Below are 19,009 nucleotides of genomic sequence, written 5' to 3'. Positions count from 1 at the left end.
GTATTCTCATGACATTCTGAACTTCATAAGAAATTCTTATTTTATAACCAGAAGTAACATGGGATTTAATAATTCTTATATTCACAAAATTTATTTTTAAGAGAACACACAAAAGTCTCTAAAGATATTTTGTTCACAAACAATGTTAAATCAATCATTTTGCTTTTATGTAGAATGAATAATATTATATGTAAAAAGTTTTATTTTCTTTGTTTCAGATTCCATAGGGAAAAGAAACCAAACATCGGATAGGCTTCCATTATTTGCAGTGATGTAATAATTTAACAAAATGTTACATAGAACATCCTCGTCGAGGCGTCGTCGAGCTTCCAGAAGTGCAGCTACCTCACCTCAGGCCAGATCTCCGAGAGCTTCAGCTCAACCTTCAAGAAGAGCATCACTAGCTACTACGGAAACAGATGAAGAAATGGACACTCCGCCACCACCAAGAAGTCCACGTGCCAGTCTTGCACCTGATGCAGCTTTAGACTTATATCACCGTAGTCCAAGAAATTCTCTAGTTCCTGAAGTGAGGTCAGCTAGGAATTCCATTACTCCCGACAGCGCTATGTCAAATAGAAATAGTCTGGCGCCAAATAGAAACAACTTAGCCGTCGATTTATCATACGGATCACGGTTAAGTTTAAATCCTCAAGACTTTAACAGAAGTCCCAGAAACAGTATTACTCCAGACGTAACAGCTAGAAGTCCTAGACGAAGTCTAGTACCGGAAGGCACATCATGGAATCAGCCTAGAAATTCGCTAGTTCCAGACGTGGGTAGAAGTCCAAGGCATTCTGTAGCAAGTATACAGTTAGATCCAGGAAGAACTCAAAAGGATTTAGGGCCCAGTCCAAGAACGAGTCCTAGAGGAAGTATAGCTACCGATGTGCCATTCAAGACCAAAGATCTGCCGGAGATAAATAGAAGTCCAAGAGGTTCTTTAATTCCTGACTCCCAAAGAAGCCCACGGGGTAGTATTGCACCTTCAGAGAGGAGCGCAAGAGGAAGCTTGGTCACAGGTGAAGTTGATACCGCAAGGGTCAGTCCTAGGGGTAGTTTGACGCTTACATTTCAAGAGCCTTTAGTGTCTAGAGAAAGGCGGGCGAGCGAAGATAGTCAAGCTACAGGTAATGTAAATTTTATTAGAAATCAAATTCATTCTTTCAGTTACAAAATTTTCCTTCATCATCTAACCCCAAAATATCTCTAAAATTTAAACTACAATAAATAGTGTCCGTAAAATCGACACACACGACATAGATTCTTGCGTTTAAAGTATTATAATATTTTCTTAGCGCCTCAGGTGATTGTTACTGAGATTTTTCTATATTCTTAAGTTGCCCAGTAGATATTTCATCATAACTTCATTGCTTTATTGCTAATTTTTTAGACTTAGATGCAATTATATGTCTATGCATATCTACAATTATATAATTGTTGCTTCTTTCTCAAACAGGAACAAAAGGCAGAAGTGTGTCACCGTACAGAGCATCAGTAGGTGGACGACACAGTGCTACCGGTGCTTTATCAGACACTGGCTCTAGGCGAGCCTCTAGCTCTGTTAGTCAGGTTTGTATTGAGATGATTACTTCTTGTCAGTTCTTCTCATCTCGAAATCATTTTGAACTGATGGTAGATTTGATATATCATAAGTCTGTAATAGACCTACATGAATAAAGATATTTTGAATTTGAATTTGAATTACTTGACACATATTACTAACTTTTATCTTATACAGAAGACGGCCGTAGATCACAATTGCATGATTGTAATCTATACAACTCATGTTACAACATTTTTATACTTAATTTCTTTATGATGTATAAAAAGAAAACATTTCAGTTACATGTTTATTACTTCAGTTTTATATTCGCTGTGAATAAATTATCGCCCCAACACATTTAATTAATTCGTTTCCTTTGTTATAGAATAAGCGGTTAGAATCACGCTTTTAATAAACTAGATCCAACCACGGAAAGTCACGCAAGTTGAAAATGAATAAAATATTATTGAATACAATACTATTCGCCTTATCTTGGAACTAGCATCACAATAGCTTTTACCGAATATCTACTGGCTTTACGCAATATTCTAAACATATCCATCGCAACATTTCATATTAAATTCTCTCTTCTATACATATAAAAATAAATACGGTACTTAAAATAAAATATCATTTTTTACAATTTTTGTCTGTCTGTTTGTTCCGGCTAATCTCTGAAATGGCTGGACCGATTTTGACGGGACTTTTATTGGCAGATAGCTGATGTAATAAGGAGTAACTTAGGCCAATTTTATTTCAGAAAAAATCTTTTAGAATAGCTCATAAATGCTGATGCATGATAACTTAAATAATGCTTGTAATAAGCTTCTTTGTAGTTTAATATAGCAACACTAGTTGTCTCGACAATCGTTGTTTTGCCTTAAAAAAAAAGAATAGGGGTGGACTACCCCTAACATTTAGGGGGATGAAAAATAGATGTTGGCCTATTCTCAGACCTAATCAATGCGCTCACAAAATTTCATGAGAATCGGTCAAGCCGTTTCGGAGGAGTATGGGAACGAAAACTGTGACACGAGAATTTTATATATAAGATTAAACTACAAAGAATAAAAAACTTAATATAAGCACTTTTAAAGAACAATTTCATATTCCTAATGCAAATGGAGATGAGAACAATGCCCAAGAAACAGATATGTGTTTTTTAAACAAATGTAGAATTTACTAGTTGCAAATTTGGTGCTCAGAACAACGCTTAATGATATGTGAATGATATATGTTTGTCTGACCGTGTTGTTTAAACATATTTTACAAATTTCAAATTTTGTGTAAGTAAAACGAATTACCACATAGCAATATACCAATTATTCTTTTTTCTTTTTTTTACCTAAATGTCGTTTAACTAAAGTTAGTCATTCGTTTTGTGGTAATTGCTTATGGTTTTACAACAAAATAATAGAGTCTATTATAAATCTGCCTGAAAAAAGATATAAATGTCATATAAAACACTTCCTTTGTAAAAAAGCTTACTATAAAATTTAAGAATTCGTTAACGATAATAATGTTTTTATAGAAAAACTTAAAATCCATAGCACTGACAATATTATCTGATTACACTAATAATGAGTGCGTAGCGATTTGTATGTTGATTGTCGCATGCCTCTCACTTATTATACTGTAATTATTTATATAAACATCTATTAAAAAGAGCAACACACAAGTTTCTTGCTCATTCTTCTTGTGATGAATCTGCATTCCGAATGAGTGGTAGAATCAAAATATGACTGTTCAAAAGTGCTTGTAATGAGTTTATTTGAATAAAGATTATTTCTATTTCTATTTTTATGTATCTGAACCGTTATTTATATGAACACGCGGATTATTATCACGCTATCATAATTATAACGCCTAACGTACTAACACGTTGTCGTTCTTGACTAAAATGTAATTTAGATAGATAGATAAATTCTCAGGACAATTCACAGACCGCCATTTAGTCCCAAACTAAGCAGAGCATATGTTATTGGTACTAAACAACTGATATAAATACTTAAAATAGATATATATTTTTGTAAATACATACATATTATACATATGAAACACTCAGACGGATACAAACAATCGTACTCATGGATACAAATGTTTGAACCGTGTGAGGATTCGAAACAGCTACCGTTGGAAGTAAAGCAGTATGAATGAATGAGTGAATGAATGAATGAATGAGTGAATGAATGAGTGAATAAATGAGTGAATGAATGAATGAATGAGTGAATGAATGAGTGAATAAATGAGTGAATGAATGAATGAACCAATGAATGAATGAATGAATAAATGAATTAATAAATGAATGAATGAATGAATGAATGAATGAATAAATGAATGAATGAAACTTTTTATGTTCCTCGCACAGAAAATACCGTTTCATACACAATTATGTATAATGATAAAAAATATGTAATGACAAAATTATAATAAAAAAAAAACAATAATAAACAAGAGATATACTAAACCGTAAAACCACCAACGCCGTCATAAATAGATTTCACATCTGAAGTATTACCAATACAGGTATCTGGTGATGAACAACGCCGATTGTGTGGTGAACAGGCCAAGTACAATGATAGAAGCGGCCTGGGTCTGGGCGTAGGACTGACCACCTACGGATCTGTGGCGTACCAGCTGAAAGATGCCAATATGGAGGCATCAGGGACTGTGGACTTTGTTTGCCGAGCTGCTAAAATTATGAATAGGACTAGTAAGTATTATGTTATATTATATATTTTTATTTAAATTAACAGATTTTAGTTATTGTCTTATTATTTTTAAAGTTTTTAGTTATCAGTTTATTAAAAAAAAACCGCTTCAAAATCCGTTGCGTAGTTTTAAAGATTTAAGCATATATTATATAAGGACGGACAGACAGCGACATCGACATCGACTTTTTATACTATGTAACACAGTTTTATATGTAATATCATTTAATATATTTCACATTATTCATTTATTCTTTTAGATAGTTCGCAATTGCAACTCAATATATTATACTACTCGCCTCGGCTTCGTAGGGGTATACATGTATTATATAATCTTGAATCACTCTATCTATTTAAAAAACCGCTTCAAAATCCGTTGCGTAGATTTAAAGATTTAAGCTACATAGGGACGGACAGCGACAGCGACTTTGTTTTATAATATGTAATGATAAGAGTATATTTCCACTTCCTAAGGTTGGCTGGTATGACAATGATAATAGCTTTAAACCCATCTATTGTACAATTCAATAAGGTTTAAATAAATAAATCTTCGTAAACAAAAAACTAAACATTAATTGGTTTTTGAATTGTTTTAAGTATTATACAGAATAAAGTACAGAATAAATTGTGCTAAATATTTTGTAGTAAAGTATTAGGATATATGTAAATATTAGGATATATGAAGTAGTAGTACAACGATTATTTATAAGATCAACATGCAAGTTTCTTGCTCGTTCTTCTCATAAAGAGAGCATTCTGAATGGGTAAAATAAAAAAAAATACTATGAATTTGAATATAGGATTTTCTATTCTATTCTAAACAAATCGAAGGAAGCTATTGGCAATATCACCGATCAAAACTGGTGGCAGCCATTTAAGATAAAGAAGAACAGGGAAGTAATACTCAACATATTTTTAAGTGGGTTTTGAAAATTTTAATCAATTAAATTAATACAACAGAGAAAATGATTTAGTAATTAACTTATAACTTCACTAATAGAAACATTAACTTATAAAGTGTAATAAGAAATGTACTTAAAACAAATAAAAAAACGATCTTTACTTTTAATATTTAGTTTAACAATTAATTATCAGACTTTTTGTTAAAGTTTTAAAGAAAAGAAAGAAAGAAAATTGTTTATTTCGTACACTGAAAATAATTTTATAATTTTAATTTACATTTTTTCGGTATCAAATAGGTCTCCGCTCAGCATATGTCGTGACGGGGTGCCACGACGCTGGTTTTCTGCGGATACCTTCATATATAATAAATATAATAAAATAATAATAATAATACACATACATACATAGATCTAGGCGGATAACACAGAGTAAACATTTACGACATACTACCATATATAGTGCCAATTAGACTGAATTATAGACTATTCTATTTAATACACGATCCTACAACATTTTCTAGGTTTGCTGGAAGAAATCTCTTTTTAGAGATAAGCTCGCCCCTTGTACATTACATTTATTCTGTATATTTTTTTTATTATGTGTGTGTGTGTACAATAAAGAATAAAGAATATATATAAATAAATATCAAACATAACTACACACTGAAACATAAAATAAACATAAAGTTCTGGTGACACTAGCAGGTTGACACCCAGCATTTGGAGTGCAGACTTTAGACACTTTAGACAATTTTGTAAGGTTCTTTTCTTTTTCTCCCCTTCAAAATCTGTATTAGTTTTAAGATTAATAATAATTGTTGATAAATATAATAACTACACGGGTTAAATGTATAAAAATGATTTTAAAGTACTTGGTGAATATAATATTAACAGATACATATTTTGTTTCAGTTTTAATGACAGTGTTTCTGGCCTGTCTCTCAACATTACCTGTGATTATGCTAATAATGGGTAAGTTATGTATATATTACATTATATATCACGAATTCCTTGTATATAACATTTATTATTTTACATTTTTTCTCTCTGTTTTTTTGTACATTTAATGACATGGGTGTTAAATTTTTGGCATTAAATTAAGTACATTTACATTCACATAAATATACATATATATATATAGATTACTAGCTGTCCCGGCAAACGTTGTTATGCCTAAAATAAAATAAAAATTTAGGGGTGGGCTACCCCTAACATCTTCACGCTGAAAAATAGATGTTGGCTGATTCTCAGACCTACTCAATACGAGAATCGAGAATCAAGCCGTTTCGGAGTATGGGAACGAAAACTGTGACACGAGAATTTTATATATAAGATATTATAAAGTATTATTTTTATGTTTTGTGTATATTTTAAATATATATATAACATGTACAAGCAAAAACTTCAGACGAAATTCTTTAAAATCTATTTCTGAACAACACTTATTAAAACGAGCGACACGCAAGATTCTTGCTCATTCTTCCTGTGATGAGTCTGTATTCCGAATGAGTAGAAGAATATAAAAAAATTATAACAAAATAAAACTATTTAAAAGTGCTTACATTACGTTTATTTGAATAAGGATTATTTATAAATCTTCTACTAATAAATAAAAACACAATTTGATCAAATGACTGGATGTATGTACGTATATTGAATCTCTCTTTCTATATGTGAGTTATGTGAAATACTATCGATTTATTAATTGTAGGCTTGAATTTCACTTAATATCTCTCCCAATAAGTTATTGTTTAATAGTGCCACCCAGGCCGAGCGTAGTCCATGAATATTCATAATTGTTATCACAATTGGGTTTGATTAAATTGTTTCACGCCATTCGTACAGAGCATCAGGAGCTGTAAATTAATATAAATTAAATAAAATATCTATAATTAAAATACACACATTTTCAGCTGCGCCCGTGACTTCATTCGCGTAAAATGACGATACTTCCATGTAACCTTTTATTTCCCCTTTCAACCCTTACACCGTTTTCACATTAAAAAGTAGTCTATGTACTTTGTCAGGTTCTAGACCATATGTGTACCAATGCGCATGTTGGTGAAACAGCAGGCACAGCTCGTTAATGCTATGTAACAAATATTGCTAGTGAAAAGCTAGAATTGTATGATATTGTCCTTCAAATTAAAGTAAGTTTTAAACAATATGCCAGCTATCAAAACAGCCAGTCGCAATATAAACTTTGTATACCAAGATAATATTAAAGACTATATTTAGAAGCTGAATAGAGAGCTATTTGCTAATTCCACTACTGTGGGGAGTCATTTAATTGTTTGCGTAGAAAACAACCGCAGCTCCAGAGAAGACAATTTGACTTATATAATGACGCAGAGACTCAACGTTTAGTTGTTTCTTTCCATTATTTTATTCATTCTTGATTTCTACGTTTTTCATATTCTGTTTTCTATTTTCTGTACCAGTCAGTTCATCTTCATTACAAGATTTTTTATTAAGCACTTTGTTTATTCCCGTTATAAATTCTTCATTTTTATTATTATTCTTTTCATCAGAAGCAATTTTATTATTATCTGTATCAATTACTTCAACTTCATTACAAGTTTCTTTACTAAGAACTTTGTTAATTTCCATTACAATTTCTTCGTTTGTATTATAATTATTTTCATTAGAAGCTATTTTATTATTATCTGTACCAATTGCTTCAACTTCATTACAAGTTTCTTTAGTTAGCACTTTATTAAGTTTCATTACAAATTCTTCATTTTTATTAATACTATTTTCATTAGAAGCAATTTTATTATCTTTTTCAATTCGAGTGGAATGAGTAGTCATGCTCACTAAAATGTCCAGACATGTGGCGGTGTGGTGGGCCGGGTCATTGGGCTCGCTAAAATATGGTCGAGTGCAGTGATGGCTGGCTCATCCGTCATACTCGTGAACGAGTGCTGCTTGTAGGGACTGGTCTGCTCTTATCACTACGACTGATTTAATCTTATTGTATATTTATATTTGACCCAAAAAATTAGTGCTGGTTGGTAGTTTGTATTCACACGTTTCGACTTGTAAATGTAAACTTACAAGGATTATTTAAATGAGCAACACGCAAGTTTCTTGCTCGTTCTTCTTGTGATGAGACAGCTTTCCGAACGAGTGGTAAATAAAAAAGCGCTTAAATTAAGTTTATTTGAATAAATGGTTTTCTATTCTATTCTATTTTCATTATCTATTTCATTTCTATCATTATCTATCTATTTCCATATAACAGAGTCATTTTGTCTATCACTTACCACTGTTAGTAGTGAGTTGTGTTACAATTTCTTCTTAACATTTGATTGTTAACATTTGATTTATCTTCTTCAACTATGATATTAAATATGCATGTAGTATAAAAAACGGTTATTTCAATATTACAAACAGATACTCCAATTTTATATATATGTATAGATGTATAGATCATTATATACAAAAAGAGACTAATTTTCTCAGGTCAGTCAGTAACAAAATCCGCTCTCTTTCTCCATAATTTTAGTACTTGTCGTAGAATTTACGACTAGATACAGATGTCATTCGTTTTGTATCTTAAAGCACATATTATTATAATCATTACTCTCTAAAAAAATAATGACAGCTATCTCTGAAAAGGAAGGAATATAATTGTATATAATCTATTCGACGATGACTATGGACGGTAGGGAAAAAAATTATAATGTAAAAACTTGACGTTCATAAGCATCTAAAATGTCCTACATGAATAAATGATTTTTTAATTTGAATTGAATTATATTGAACCAATGAATTTTTATGTACACGATACAAACATGAAGATCCAATTCGTTTGTATGAATTCAACACCGCATTTGTATGTTTGTATCCGGTTAACCAGACCCGTGTGATTATAATCCGGGACGTATTATATTCGAATACCGATATCAGTATTTACCCACGCAATCTCAATTGTAATATCCAATCTGTAATAGATCGGTGGACTGTACGGGTGTCTAAATAATGTAAATTAAATATTGTAATGGGTGAAAACTGTGATTGGTACAGTTTATGTTGTAAATAATATAAATGACGTAGTGGAGTAACTTGAAACAGTCATGCTCGCTATAAAGTTCAAACTTGTGGCGGCGTGGTGGGCCGGGTCGATGTGATCTAATATGGTCGAGTGCAATGATGGCTGGCTCATCCGTCATACTCGTGAACGGGTGCTGCTTGTGGGGACTGGTCTGTTCAGGTTGCGAATACTGATTAGATTTTTTGATTTTTTTTTATATAGAATATGCTGGTGGTCACCCTATTCTTATATAGTATTATTGTAAATATGTACATATATACGCTGATGGTCATCTTGAAATCATTCTATTCTATCCTGTAATAGACAAAATTTGAATTTAAATGAAATAGTATTATTGTAAATAATATAATATATTACTATGTGTACAATATTAAAAAAAATATATATGAGCTGAGTTTATATATCTTGTCAGTTTTCTCATCTCGAAATCATTCCGAACTGACGATTTTGAGATTTGACATATCATGAGAGTCTGTAATAGAAAAATGAAGTTAATTTCCTACATAAATAAAGATATTTTTTAATTTTCATTTTGATTTTGATTGTGATGAAAACATACGTATTTTCATGTACTAAAGGTCGTTGTTTGTCAAACCAAAATATTACTAGCTGGGGGAAGGCGTTTGTTAGTAATGTGGACTAACAATCCCATTGCTAGCAACGTGTAATATCAGGTTTACCTCCACATGGTCCCCCCTATAAATCCTGATAAATTCATGATAAATTTGCCACAATGGACTGACTTCATACTCATTTTATCATCCTCCACTGGTGCTCCACCAGCATATACCGTTAGCGCAGGCGGGTGCATTCTATTAGGTCCTAACATATGAAACTGGCGATTTCTCGTACTGCCCACTTTGCTCTCAAATATATCCTCTTTAGTTAGGAATTCCAATTTCAAATTTATACAGCTATTTACTCATGCATTTGTTTTTCGAAAACCGTAATCCACATGTTTTTTCCATTTTGCTTTTTACTTTGCGTCACTCAGTTTACAAAATGGAAAAAAATATCGCGTTTACGAGCACGAGTTCCGCCGTGGCACCAGTGCCGCAGACACGGCTCGTTGGATTATTGTTATGCATAAGAAAAAGTAATACTAACTAAACAATAGTAATAGAATAGTGTGGATGGGGTGTGTGTACGTGTGAGAGTAGGGTGTCTTTGAATGTAGATGTGTGAATAAGGTTGGTGTTATAAAATAATTAAAATACAATAATTGAAATACCTTATAATAGGGAGGGGACGCCCTAAGAAAAGATGGATAGATTGTGTGAAAGATGATATGAATAAAAGAAGAGTATGTTTAGATATGACGACCGATAGAGAGCAGTGGAAGAGAATTACATACTTTGCCGACCCCAATAATGGGATAAAGGCAAGGCAATGATGATGATGAATTGAAATACCTTATAATAACCATCCGAAGCGAAGTTCAGAAGGTACACATTTTTTTTTAATTAAGAGTTTTGGGCTATTATCCGATACTAAGACCTGTAGCACAGAGATCTGCATAACTACTATGCTCGCTCTTTTTCAAAGTTCGGTACCTAGACCCATCAGGGACAAAAATTTAAGGATATTCTTAGGAGCGATGGTTTTTACCTCCTCAGGATAGATATACTTTCCAAAGGAGATATTATAATTATGCATGAGTGGGGTACAACAACATAGTGGCGTTTTCTCTTCAGCTTGTCAAAATCTACAGATGGTATTACAAAATAGAGGTTGATGGTAGAAAGGTGAATATTTGAGATTGTGCTCGCCCTTTTTCAAATTCGCTGCCTAGACCCGTCAGGGACAAGTATTGAAGGATATTCTTAGGAGCGATGGTTTTTATCTCTTAAGGATAGAGTGTATATTTTCAAAAGGAGATATTTTAATTAAGCGTGAGTGGGGTACAACAACATAGTAGAGTTTCCTCTTCAGCTTGCCAAAATCTACAGATGCTATTTAAAAAATAGGGATTGAGTGACTTTTCCATTTCAGCCTGACAAAATCTGCAGATGCTATTAAAATGATGATGGTAGAAGTGTGAAAATTTGGGATTGTGCTCGACCTTTATCAAAGCTCGCTACCTAGACCCGTCAGGGATAAGTATTGAAGGATATTCTTAGGAGCGATAGTTTTTATCTCCTCAGGAAGGAGTGTGAACATTCCAAAGGAGATATTTTAATTAGGCATAAGTCCCTACTTAAGAATTTTCATTTTCCCCAAATTTTCATCCTTGTTGTACCCCTACAACAAGGATGAAAATTTGGGATTGTGCTCACCCTTTTTCAAATTCGCTGCCTAGACCTATCAGGGACAGGATTTGAAGGTTATTCTTAGGAGCGATGGTTTTTATCTCATCAGGAAAGAGTGTAATCTTTCCAAAGGAGATTTCGTTAATACATGAGTGGACTACAGCCACATAGCACGTATAATGGTGTTTCCCCTTCAGCTTGGTATAATCTGCAGATAATCGCCATAAGTTCGCGTTACACAACTTGAGGTACATAATACAAACAGATATACATTGAGTATTTCCCTTCAGGTGTTCAATACATCAGAGATTGTCCAGCCGAGCCTCGTATACCGGTATATATGGTGGTCGGAGGAGCCGCCGGGGGAGCAGGCATCTGCTGGCTGCTATGGGCTCAACTGGCCAGCAGGAGCTCCAACTCCTCAGCCAGCGTGCCTGAAAGAGTCCTGGCTTATACTCTCACCGTGTTTCTGATGGGATGGTAAGTGGTATTATTTCATAATACTAGATTCTATTGTGTATTGATGTCCTCAGTAGTTTAGCGGTTTAGCGCACCGCCTCACTTCCGATGGTCGCGGGTTCGATTCCTCGCACGGCATAAACTTTTCTTTTGTATTCATGAGTATGATTGTTTGTATCGATCTGGATGTTTTATATGTATAAATGTATGTATTTACGAAAAAAATCTATGCATTTGTATCAGTTGTCTAGGCACAACACAGGCTCTAGCTAGCTTAACTTGGGCCTAGATGGCGCTGTCTGAATTGTCCTGAGATTATTGTTATATCCTTTACGCATAGTCTAGCGGTTTAGCACACCGTTTTAAATCAGATCGTGGGTTCGAATCCAAGCAAGTGCATTTGCATCTCATGCACCACTGCTGTATGTGAAATGTTTGATGACGAATAAATAGTCACAAAACATTTCACATGCGGCATATGATCACGATGTTAATGATGTCCAGTTTTGTTCATGTATTTGGTTGGTAACCGACGGTTACCGTTTACCGTCAGTTTGTTAAACGTGTACATAAAAATGTGTAGGTACTATATTGTAAAAAGAATATAATAATAATCATAATATAATAATATAATTATAATAATAATAACCCAATGGATAATCCACTCAGCGACATCCAGCTCATCCATCCAAAAATATAAGATGAATTATAATAAATCATAATATTTCAGGACAATTCGCATACGCCATCTAGTCTAAAGCTAAACTGAACTTGTGTTATGGGTACTAGACAACTGATATAAATACTTGAATACATTTTTTATTATATCTAACGACTTACATCAGTTGCCAGTACCCATAATACAAGTTTAGCTTAGCTCTGGACTAGATGGCGTTGTGCGAATTGTCCTGAAATATTATGATTTATTATAATTCGTCTTATATTTTTGATGTTGAATATCATATTTGTATTGTATTGTATTTTGTTGACTGACCCATGTAATTGTGTTTCTACTTTTTTTTTTGTTGTTTTTTTTATTACAGTGCCAAAATAAAAATTGTATCTATCTATCTATTTATATTTATAAAAAAATGCTTCAAACATATCATCATCATTACATAGTATGAAACAAAGTCGCTGTCGCTGGCTGTCCGTCCCTATGTATTCTTAAATCTTTAAAACTACGCAACGGATTTCGAAGCGGTTTTTTTAATAGACAATGATTCAAGAGGAAGGTTTATATGTATAATACATGTACACCCGGGCGAAGCAGGAGTAGCTAGTTCAAGATCGAAATACTTCTTTAACTTCAACACGACATCTATCTATCTAATCTATATTTATTAAAAGTAAAATGCTTCAAATGTGTAGGTACCTATCATATTCAAGAGGGGAAAAAATTGTCATAAAAATACTTGTATAACTGACACGGCGAAGAAAATACCGAAGTTTTAAACTTAATACCAAACAAAATAACTTTGTTAAATAATTTTGTCAGATGCTTACCCACTTTGAAGGAAGTATTATCTTTTCAAAGTATAATAATCGATTGTTTCTTTTGTAGATAAAAAAAAGTTTTACATCAAAGTTCAGGATATCAAATATTTTGTGAAATAATTTATTGATTTATGTAATGTTCATGAATAATTTTAGAGTTTTCCAAAGACTTTGTGCTGGTCGCTTTGTCTCAGATCACTCGGAGATTTTACGGAATCTTTTGCATAAAAAACAGACATTATTGAGTTACTTTACATAGTATAAACAAAGTCGCTGTCGCTGTCTGTTCGATTATATCTTTTAAACTACGCAACGGATTTTAATGCAGTTTTCAGCAGTAGATAGAGTTAAAATAGGTTTATATGTACAATACATGCGTGTTATAGTACAGAACTGTTAGACCTACAATGAGAGTCACTGGCAGTTTTTATATTTGTTCTCTATATTTAAAATATGTGAGTTCTTTTTAGACAATTTGTGTTAAAACAATTCTGTCACTGCGCTCTGCTATGATTACGTCTATACAAGCATCTATATTATTTTCATTCATTTTTACTGGTTATGGGCAAAAATGATTCACCCATTCTATGGAATCTCAAAGTGGATCAGCCACCACTGTATCGGGAAACCCATTTTCTGCAAGTGGAAGTTTAATCCCAAGTAGAGTCCCGCCGATCCCCAAGTTGGAAGGACGTAGCAATTTCGCATCATGGAGCTTCAAAATGTTCCTAATCGACTGTGGATGGTGGATGGATCCTAGTAATGTGGATTGATAACTCCCATTGCTAGCAATGTACCATCTCAGGTCGACATCCACGCGGTTCCCCCTGGAAATCATCGTGGTAAATTCCTGGTGAATTAGTCACGATGGGCTATCTGACCTGACCTCATACTCATCTTATCATCCTCCACTGGTGCCCCGCCAGCGTAAACCGTTAGCGCAGGCGGGTGCAAAATTCCATTATCATCCAAAAAAAAAATCGTCTGTGGATTGTGGAACTGCAATAATAAACTTATTATTATATAATATTATATATATATTATATCTATATTATTTTCATTCATTTCTACTAGAACAAGTCGAGAAATTCAAAGATTTGTAATGCATGCGAAGCCGGGTAGAGTTGCTAGTACACAATATAAGAGGAAGTATGATTATTCTCTTATCCCATTTTGTCTTTAATAAATTGAATAACGTTGGAATGTTTTTAATATGTTTCATTGATGTAGTAATGAATGAAATTACTAAATATTGAATCAAATCAAAATATATTTATTCATGTAGATATATTAAAGACATTTATTATAAGTCCAATGTACCATAGAAAATGTTTTAAAAAGATATTGATATATTTTAATAATAGTTATATATCAATATCTTTTTAAAACATTTTTTTTTAGAAAAATAACGACTTAACGTTAAAACTGCATGTCCTCGACCCTTCTTTACGGAAAAGTTTCTATTGAATGCTATTCCGTAGAAACTTCTCGAAAATTCTCTACAATAACTAATTAAACTCGATGAAATTTTGTTCATAGCATAAGGCAACTAATATCAATGTTTCACACTATAAAGATTTTCTTGAACAATACTGTTTCAAAATTATACGCAACTGAAAAATCATCTCTATGAACAATTACAGCTCAACATCATGAACATTACAAGATAGTATAAAAAAATAAAATAATATGCAACACAATGGAATTATAATAAATTATCAGAATAATATAAAACAACACAATCTCACATGATGCAATTTTTTTTCTAAATATAATAGAAATTGAAATAGAAATAATCTTTATTAAAATAAACTTAATATAAGCACTTTTGAAATGTCAAGTTTTTGATTCTACCGCTCATTCAGAATGCAGATTCATCACAAGAAGAAAGAGCAATAAATTTGTGTGTTGCCCTTTTAAATAAATATTGATTTACTTATATTTAATTAACAACAAGGATTAGGCATGCGACAATCACCACAGAAACCGCTACGCACTATAAAAGAAATATTTCTAGACAACTACTATTCATAACACAAGTTCTGCTTAGTTCTAGAACGAGATGATGCTGTGTGATTATCCTGGGTTATTATTTATATTTTGATACTTTGAGTAAAATAAATGTAATAAATAGTTTTCACACCGAAAATAACCGGGTGCTCCAGGTCACCCCTACGATCGATCCACCATCCAATTCAAACAGGTTCGAAATTACGACGACCTGTGTCGAGTTCGAAACCCTAGAGGTGCCCTCAGACTAAAACTCGTATCCGTCAGGTCCCGCCGTTGGCCTTCAGCTGCTCCGTAAGTCCTTCCGCGGGTTTGGTCCATCTGCACTCGCCCCCTATCGTCCGGTGAAGCTGTAAAGGCCAGCTGCAGCATTGGAGTAGTCCGAAATAAAAAAAACAAAAATAGGACCATCTACGTCGACCGCTACAATCGAATTGATTCGAAACGGAAATGCGACACATACCAAACGACGTTAGAACGGAAGTGTTGCCATATATTACTACCATAACTTCCGCTTCATGATGACTGAAGTGTCGTGATTTATGCTCAGAATATGGAACAAACTAGATATGTACAACTTTGATTGTACGCAGCGCAGTGTGGCCAGAAATATGACGAATTTCCTGCATTTACCCTTTCCTTCGTCCGTATAATGTTGCCATTTTCTAATAATTATGTAATTATACTTGAATAGTACTAATATATATTGACTAACTGACTGCTTTTTATTCTGCACTGATTTAAATTTTTTTATGTAATTATAATGGTCAACAAGCTGACGGCCCACCTGATGGTAAGTGGTAGCCTATATACATGAATAGCACAACGGATATTGGTATCTAATTAGACCAAATAATACGAGCCGACTGCCAAGAATATTGCCGATCAGGCTCGCTGTATTTCTGTCTCTTTCTGATTCCTTGTGGACGTAAGGAAAATGTAAGGTATACAGGCGCAAACAGATATCTGAGGTCTGAGAACAGCTTGTTACTACTTTTTATATGCCTACGAGATAGGGGTGTCCCACCTCAAAAAAATCTTTGAGATTCGGGATTAAAAAATACATCCGTCTCTAAATTTTCACTCTTATACCATGAACCCTTAATTTTTAATAGCGTTTTTAATTTATATGGCAAACCAATGTTTGCCATTCTATTTATAGCATGGGTTCCAGGGAGTCTTTGCGAGAGTGCTTTAAGGAGTCAAATATCCTCACCGTTGCTTCTCCATATATTTATGAAAATATCATGTATGCCAGGAAGAATATAGACAGTTTCAAAAGAGTTAGTGATTGCACTAATAAAAGCTTACGTAACAATAACAAACTGATTTTACCTAAATGTCGTTTGGCTAAAGTTAGTAATTCATTTTATGGCAATTGCGTAAGGTTTTACAATAAAATACCAGAGTCTGTTATAAATCTGCCAGAAAAAAGATTTAAATGTCAAATAAAACACTTCCTTTGCAAAAAAGCTTACTATAAAATTGAAGAATTCGTTAACGATAATAATGTTTTTGTAGAAAATTTTTAAATACATAGCACTGACAATATTATCTGATTACACTAATAATGAGAGCGATTTCTATGTTGATTGTCGCATCTTTACTTGTTACGCTGTAATTATTTATATAAAAAAAACATCTATTAAAAGATTATTCTTCTTGTGATGAGTCTGCATTCCGAATGAGTGGTAGAATCAAAATATGACTATTCAAAAGTGCTTGTATATTATATACATATATAATATATATACATATATAATTTTGTACAGGTTTGCATTCGGCAACTATTGGACACTGGGCATCCTGTGGCCAGACTACGCTCCTACATTATTCGAGCCGAACCAATGGTGCCATAGAACGCTGTATGTGTTCGCATTGACGCAGCTGGGCGTTGTGTGGGGGGTCATAGCGTTATTGGTGCTGTTGTTACTAGCATTGGTGGTCTGTCAGGTGAGTTCTAAATTTAAATATATTTGTTGCTAGTATTAGTGGTTGGTCAGGTAAGTTCGTAAGTTCTAAATTTAAATATATTTGTTGCTAGTAGTTGGTCAGGTAAGTTCTATAAAGAGATTTGTTAGTAGTATTAGTGATCTCCAAGATGAGTTACAGCTGTTATCCTAGAATGGAATAGTAAATCGCGTTGCCAACATGTTATGGTGTATTCAAAATTTACTCTAAATGTATTTGTTACTATTATTAGTGCTCGATTAGTAAATTTTTAAAGATAAATATATTTGTTGCTAGGAGTAGTAGTTTGCCAGGTAAATTCTAAATATAAATATATATGTTATTAGTGATCTACGAGAAGAGTTGCAACTGTCAATCTGGATTAGGATAGTAAATAGCGTTGCTAACATGTCATGGTGAACTCATAACTTGACAATGATCATCTACCGTGTTAATTTGTTTTACTCGCACTTTCTTGCAACGTTCATTAAGCACTTGCTAAAAATGTATGTGTACCATTTTATTATACAATATTAAATTAGTGTTAAATATCTTATCTACAGTTCAATTCATGTTATTTGAAATATTTGTATAAATGTGCATAAGATTTAGTTTCCGACGCAACGTAACAGTTTTATGTAAAGGAAATAAATACTCATGCAAAGTACTTATTTCTGAATAGCTCGTATAAAAAAATTTAATCGTTTGAGAGCTTCGAAAAGCACGTCATGCGGACGCTTGTCTTTAATGTTATGAAAAAAATATATGTATACTGAAAATTAAAAATATAGCCCCGAAAATGAGAACCGCACTGAGAAGACGAATGGTTTTATTTAACTGGAATATTATTTAATGCGAAATTGTATTCTGTAACGCACATTAGAGCCTACACTTATTTCCAACATTATAAAGACAGGATATTTATCGATATGACAACAATGATAATTTCGACGGTTACAACCGTATCGAAATATCGGGAGAACATAAATATTGCTATCACGGTAAATACTAATGATATCCCGTTCATACATTAATTATTATTACAAATATATGTAATAATAATAATGACAATATCATTTCGATTATCCCGGGTTCTTCCGATTCTCTGAGTCATTGGTGTTCTAGAAATATACGGTCGAGATGTGTGTGTAACTCTTTGACAACCTTTGAAATAGTAATCGTGAATGTGTGTGTATATGTGTATATATGTTTATTCTTCCAACCAGGTATTCGGCTGCGGCTGGCTCGGCCCGCCAAGGTACAAGTAGCAACGGCGCAGCGTCGTGCTCGAGTTATGGCACAGAAACATCAACAATACCATGGACGTAGCCGGGGCCCTGTTGCCTTTCACCCACGTCGTCAGACCAGAGCTCACTATCCACGTCCAAGAAGTCCTCACCCAGGCCGATAAAGAAGTACTTGACACACAGAAACCCAAGAATCCAATACCAGAAATAAACGAACCTGATAAAGATGACGCTAAGCTACCAAAGAGTCCAAACAATGCAGTGAGAGATGTATCCACTATAAAGTACGGGAAAAGCAGTCCCGCTTGATGGTTGTTGGTTGTGCTTCCGACGCATGGCAAGAAACATGTGCATTTTGAATCTACAGATCAGATTCACTAC

General features: G+C 33.4%; 1 protein-coding gene across 1 annotated transcript; it reads left to right on the top strand.

Annotated features, from left to right (window-relative positions):
* Nucleotides 1-289: 289 nt before the first annotated feature.
* LOC131851101 (uncharacterized) lies at nt 290-18,691 on the top strand. Its single transcript, XM_059201531.1, has 7 exons — nt 290-1,130; nt 1,460-1,572; nt 4,073-4,259; nt 6,072-6,131; nt 11,756-11,945; nt 17,204-17,384; nt 18,608-18,691. Exons 1-7 carry the CDS (start codon nt 290-292, stop codon nt 18,647-18,649), a joined length of 1,614 nt encoding a protein of 537 aa, XP_059057514.1. The 3' UTR covers nt 18,650-18,691.
* The last annotated feature ends 318 nt before the right edge of the window (nt 18,692-19,009 follow it).

Source organism: Achroia grisella, unplaced genomic scaffold (genome assembly GCF_030625045.1).
Source record: "Achroia grisella isolate CSIRO2021 unplaced genomic scaffold, CSIRO_AGI_Agris_v1 utg780, whole genome shotgun sequence".
NCBI classification, from domain to species: Eukaryota; Metazoa; Arthropoda; class Insecta; order Lepidoptera; family Pyralidae; genus Achroia; species Achroia grisella.
The sequence above is the reverse complement of the archived record's forward strand: the minus strand, read 5'-3'. Positions and strand labels throughout refer to the sequence as shown.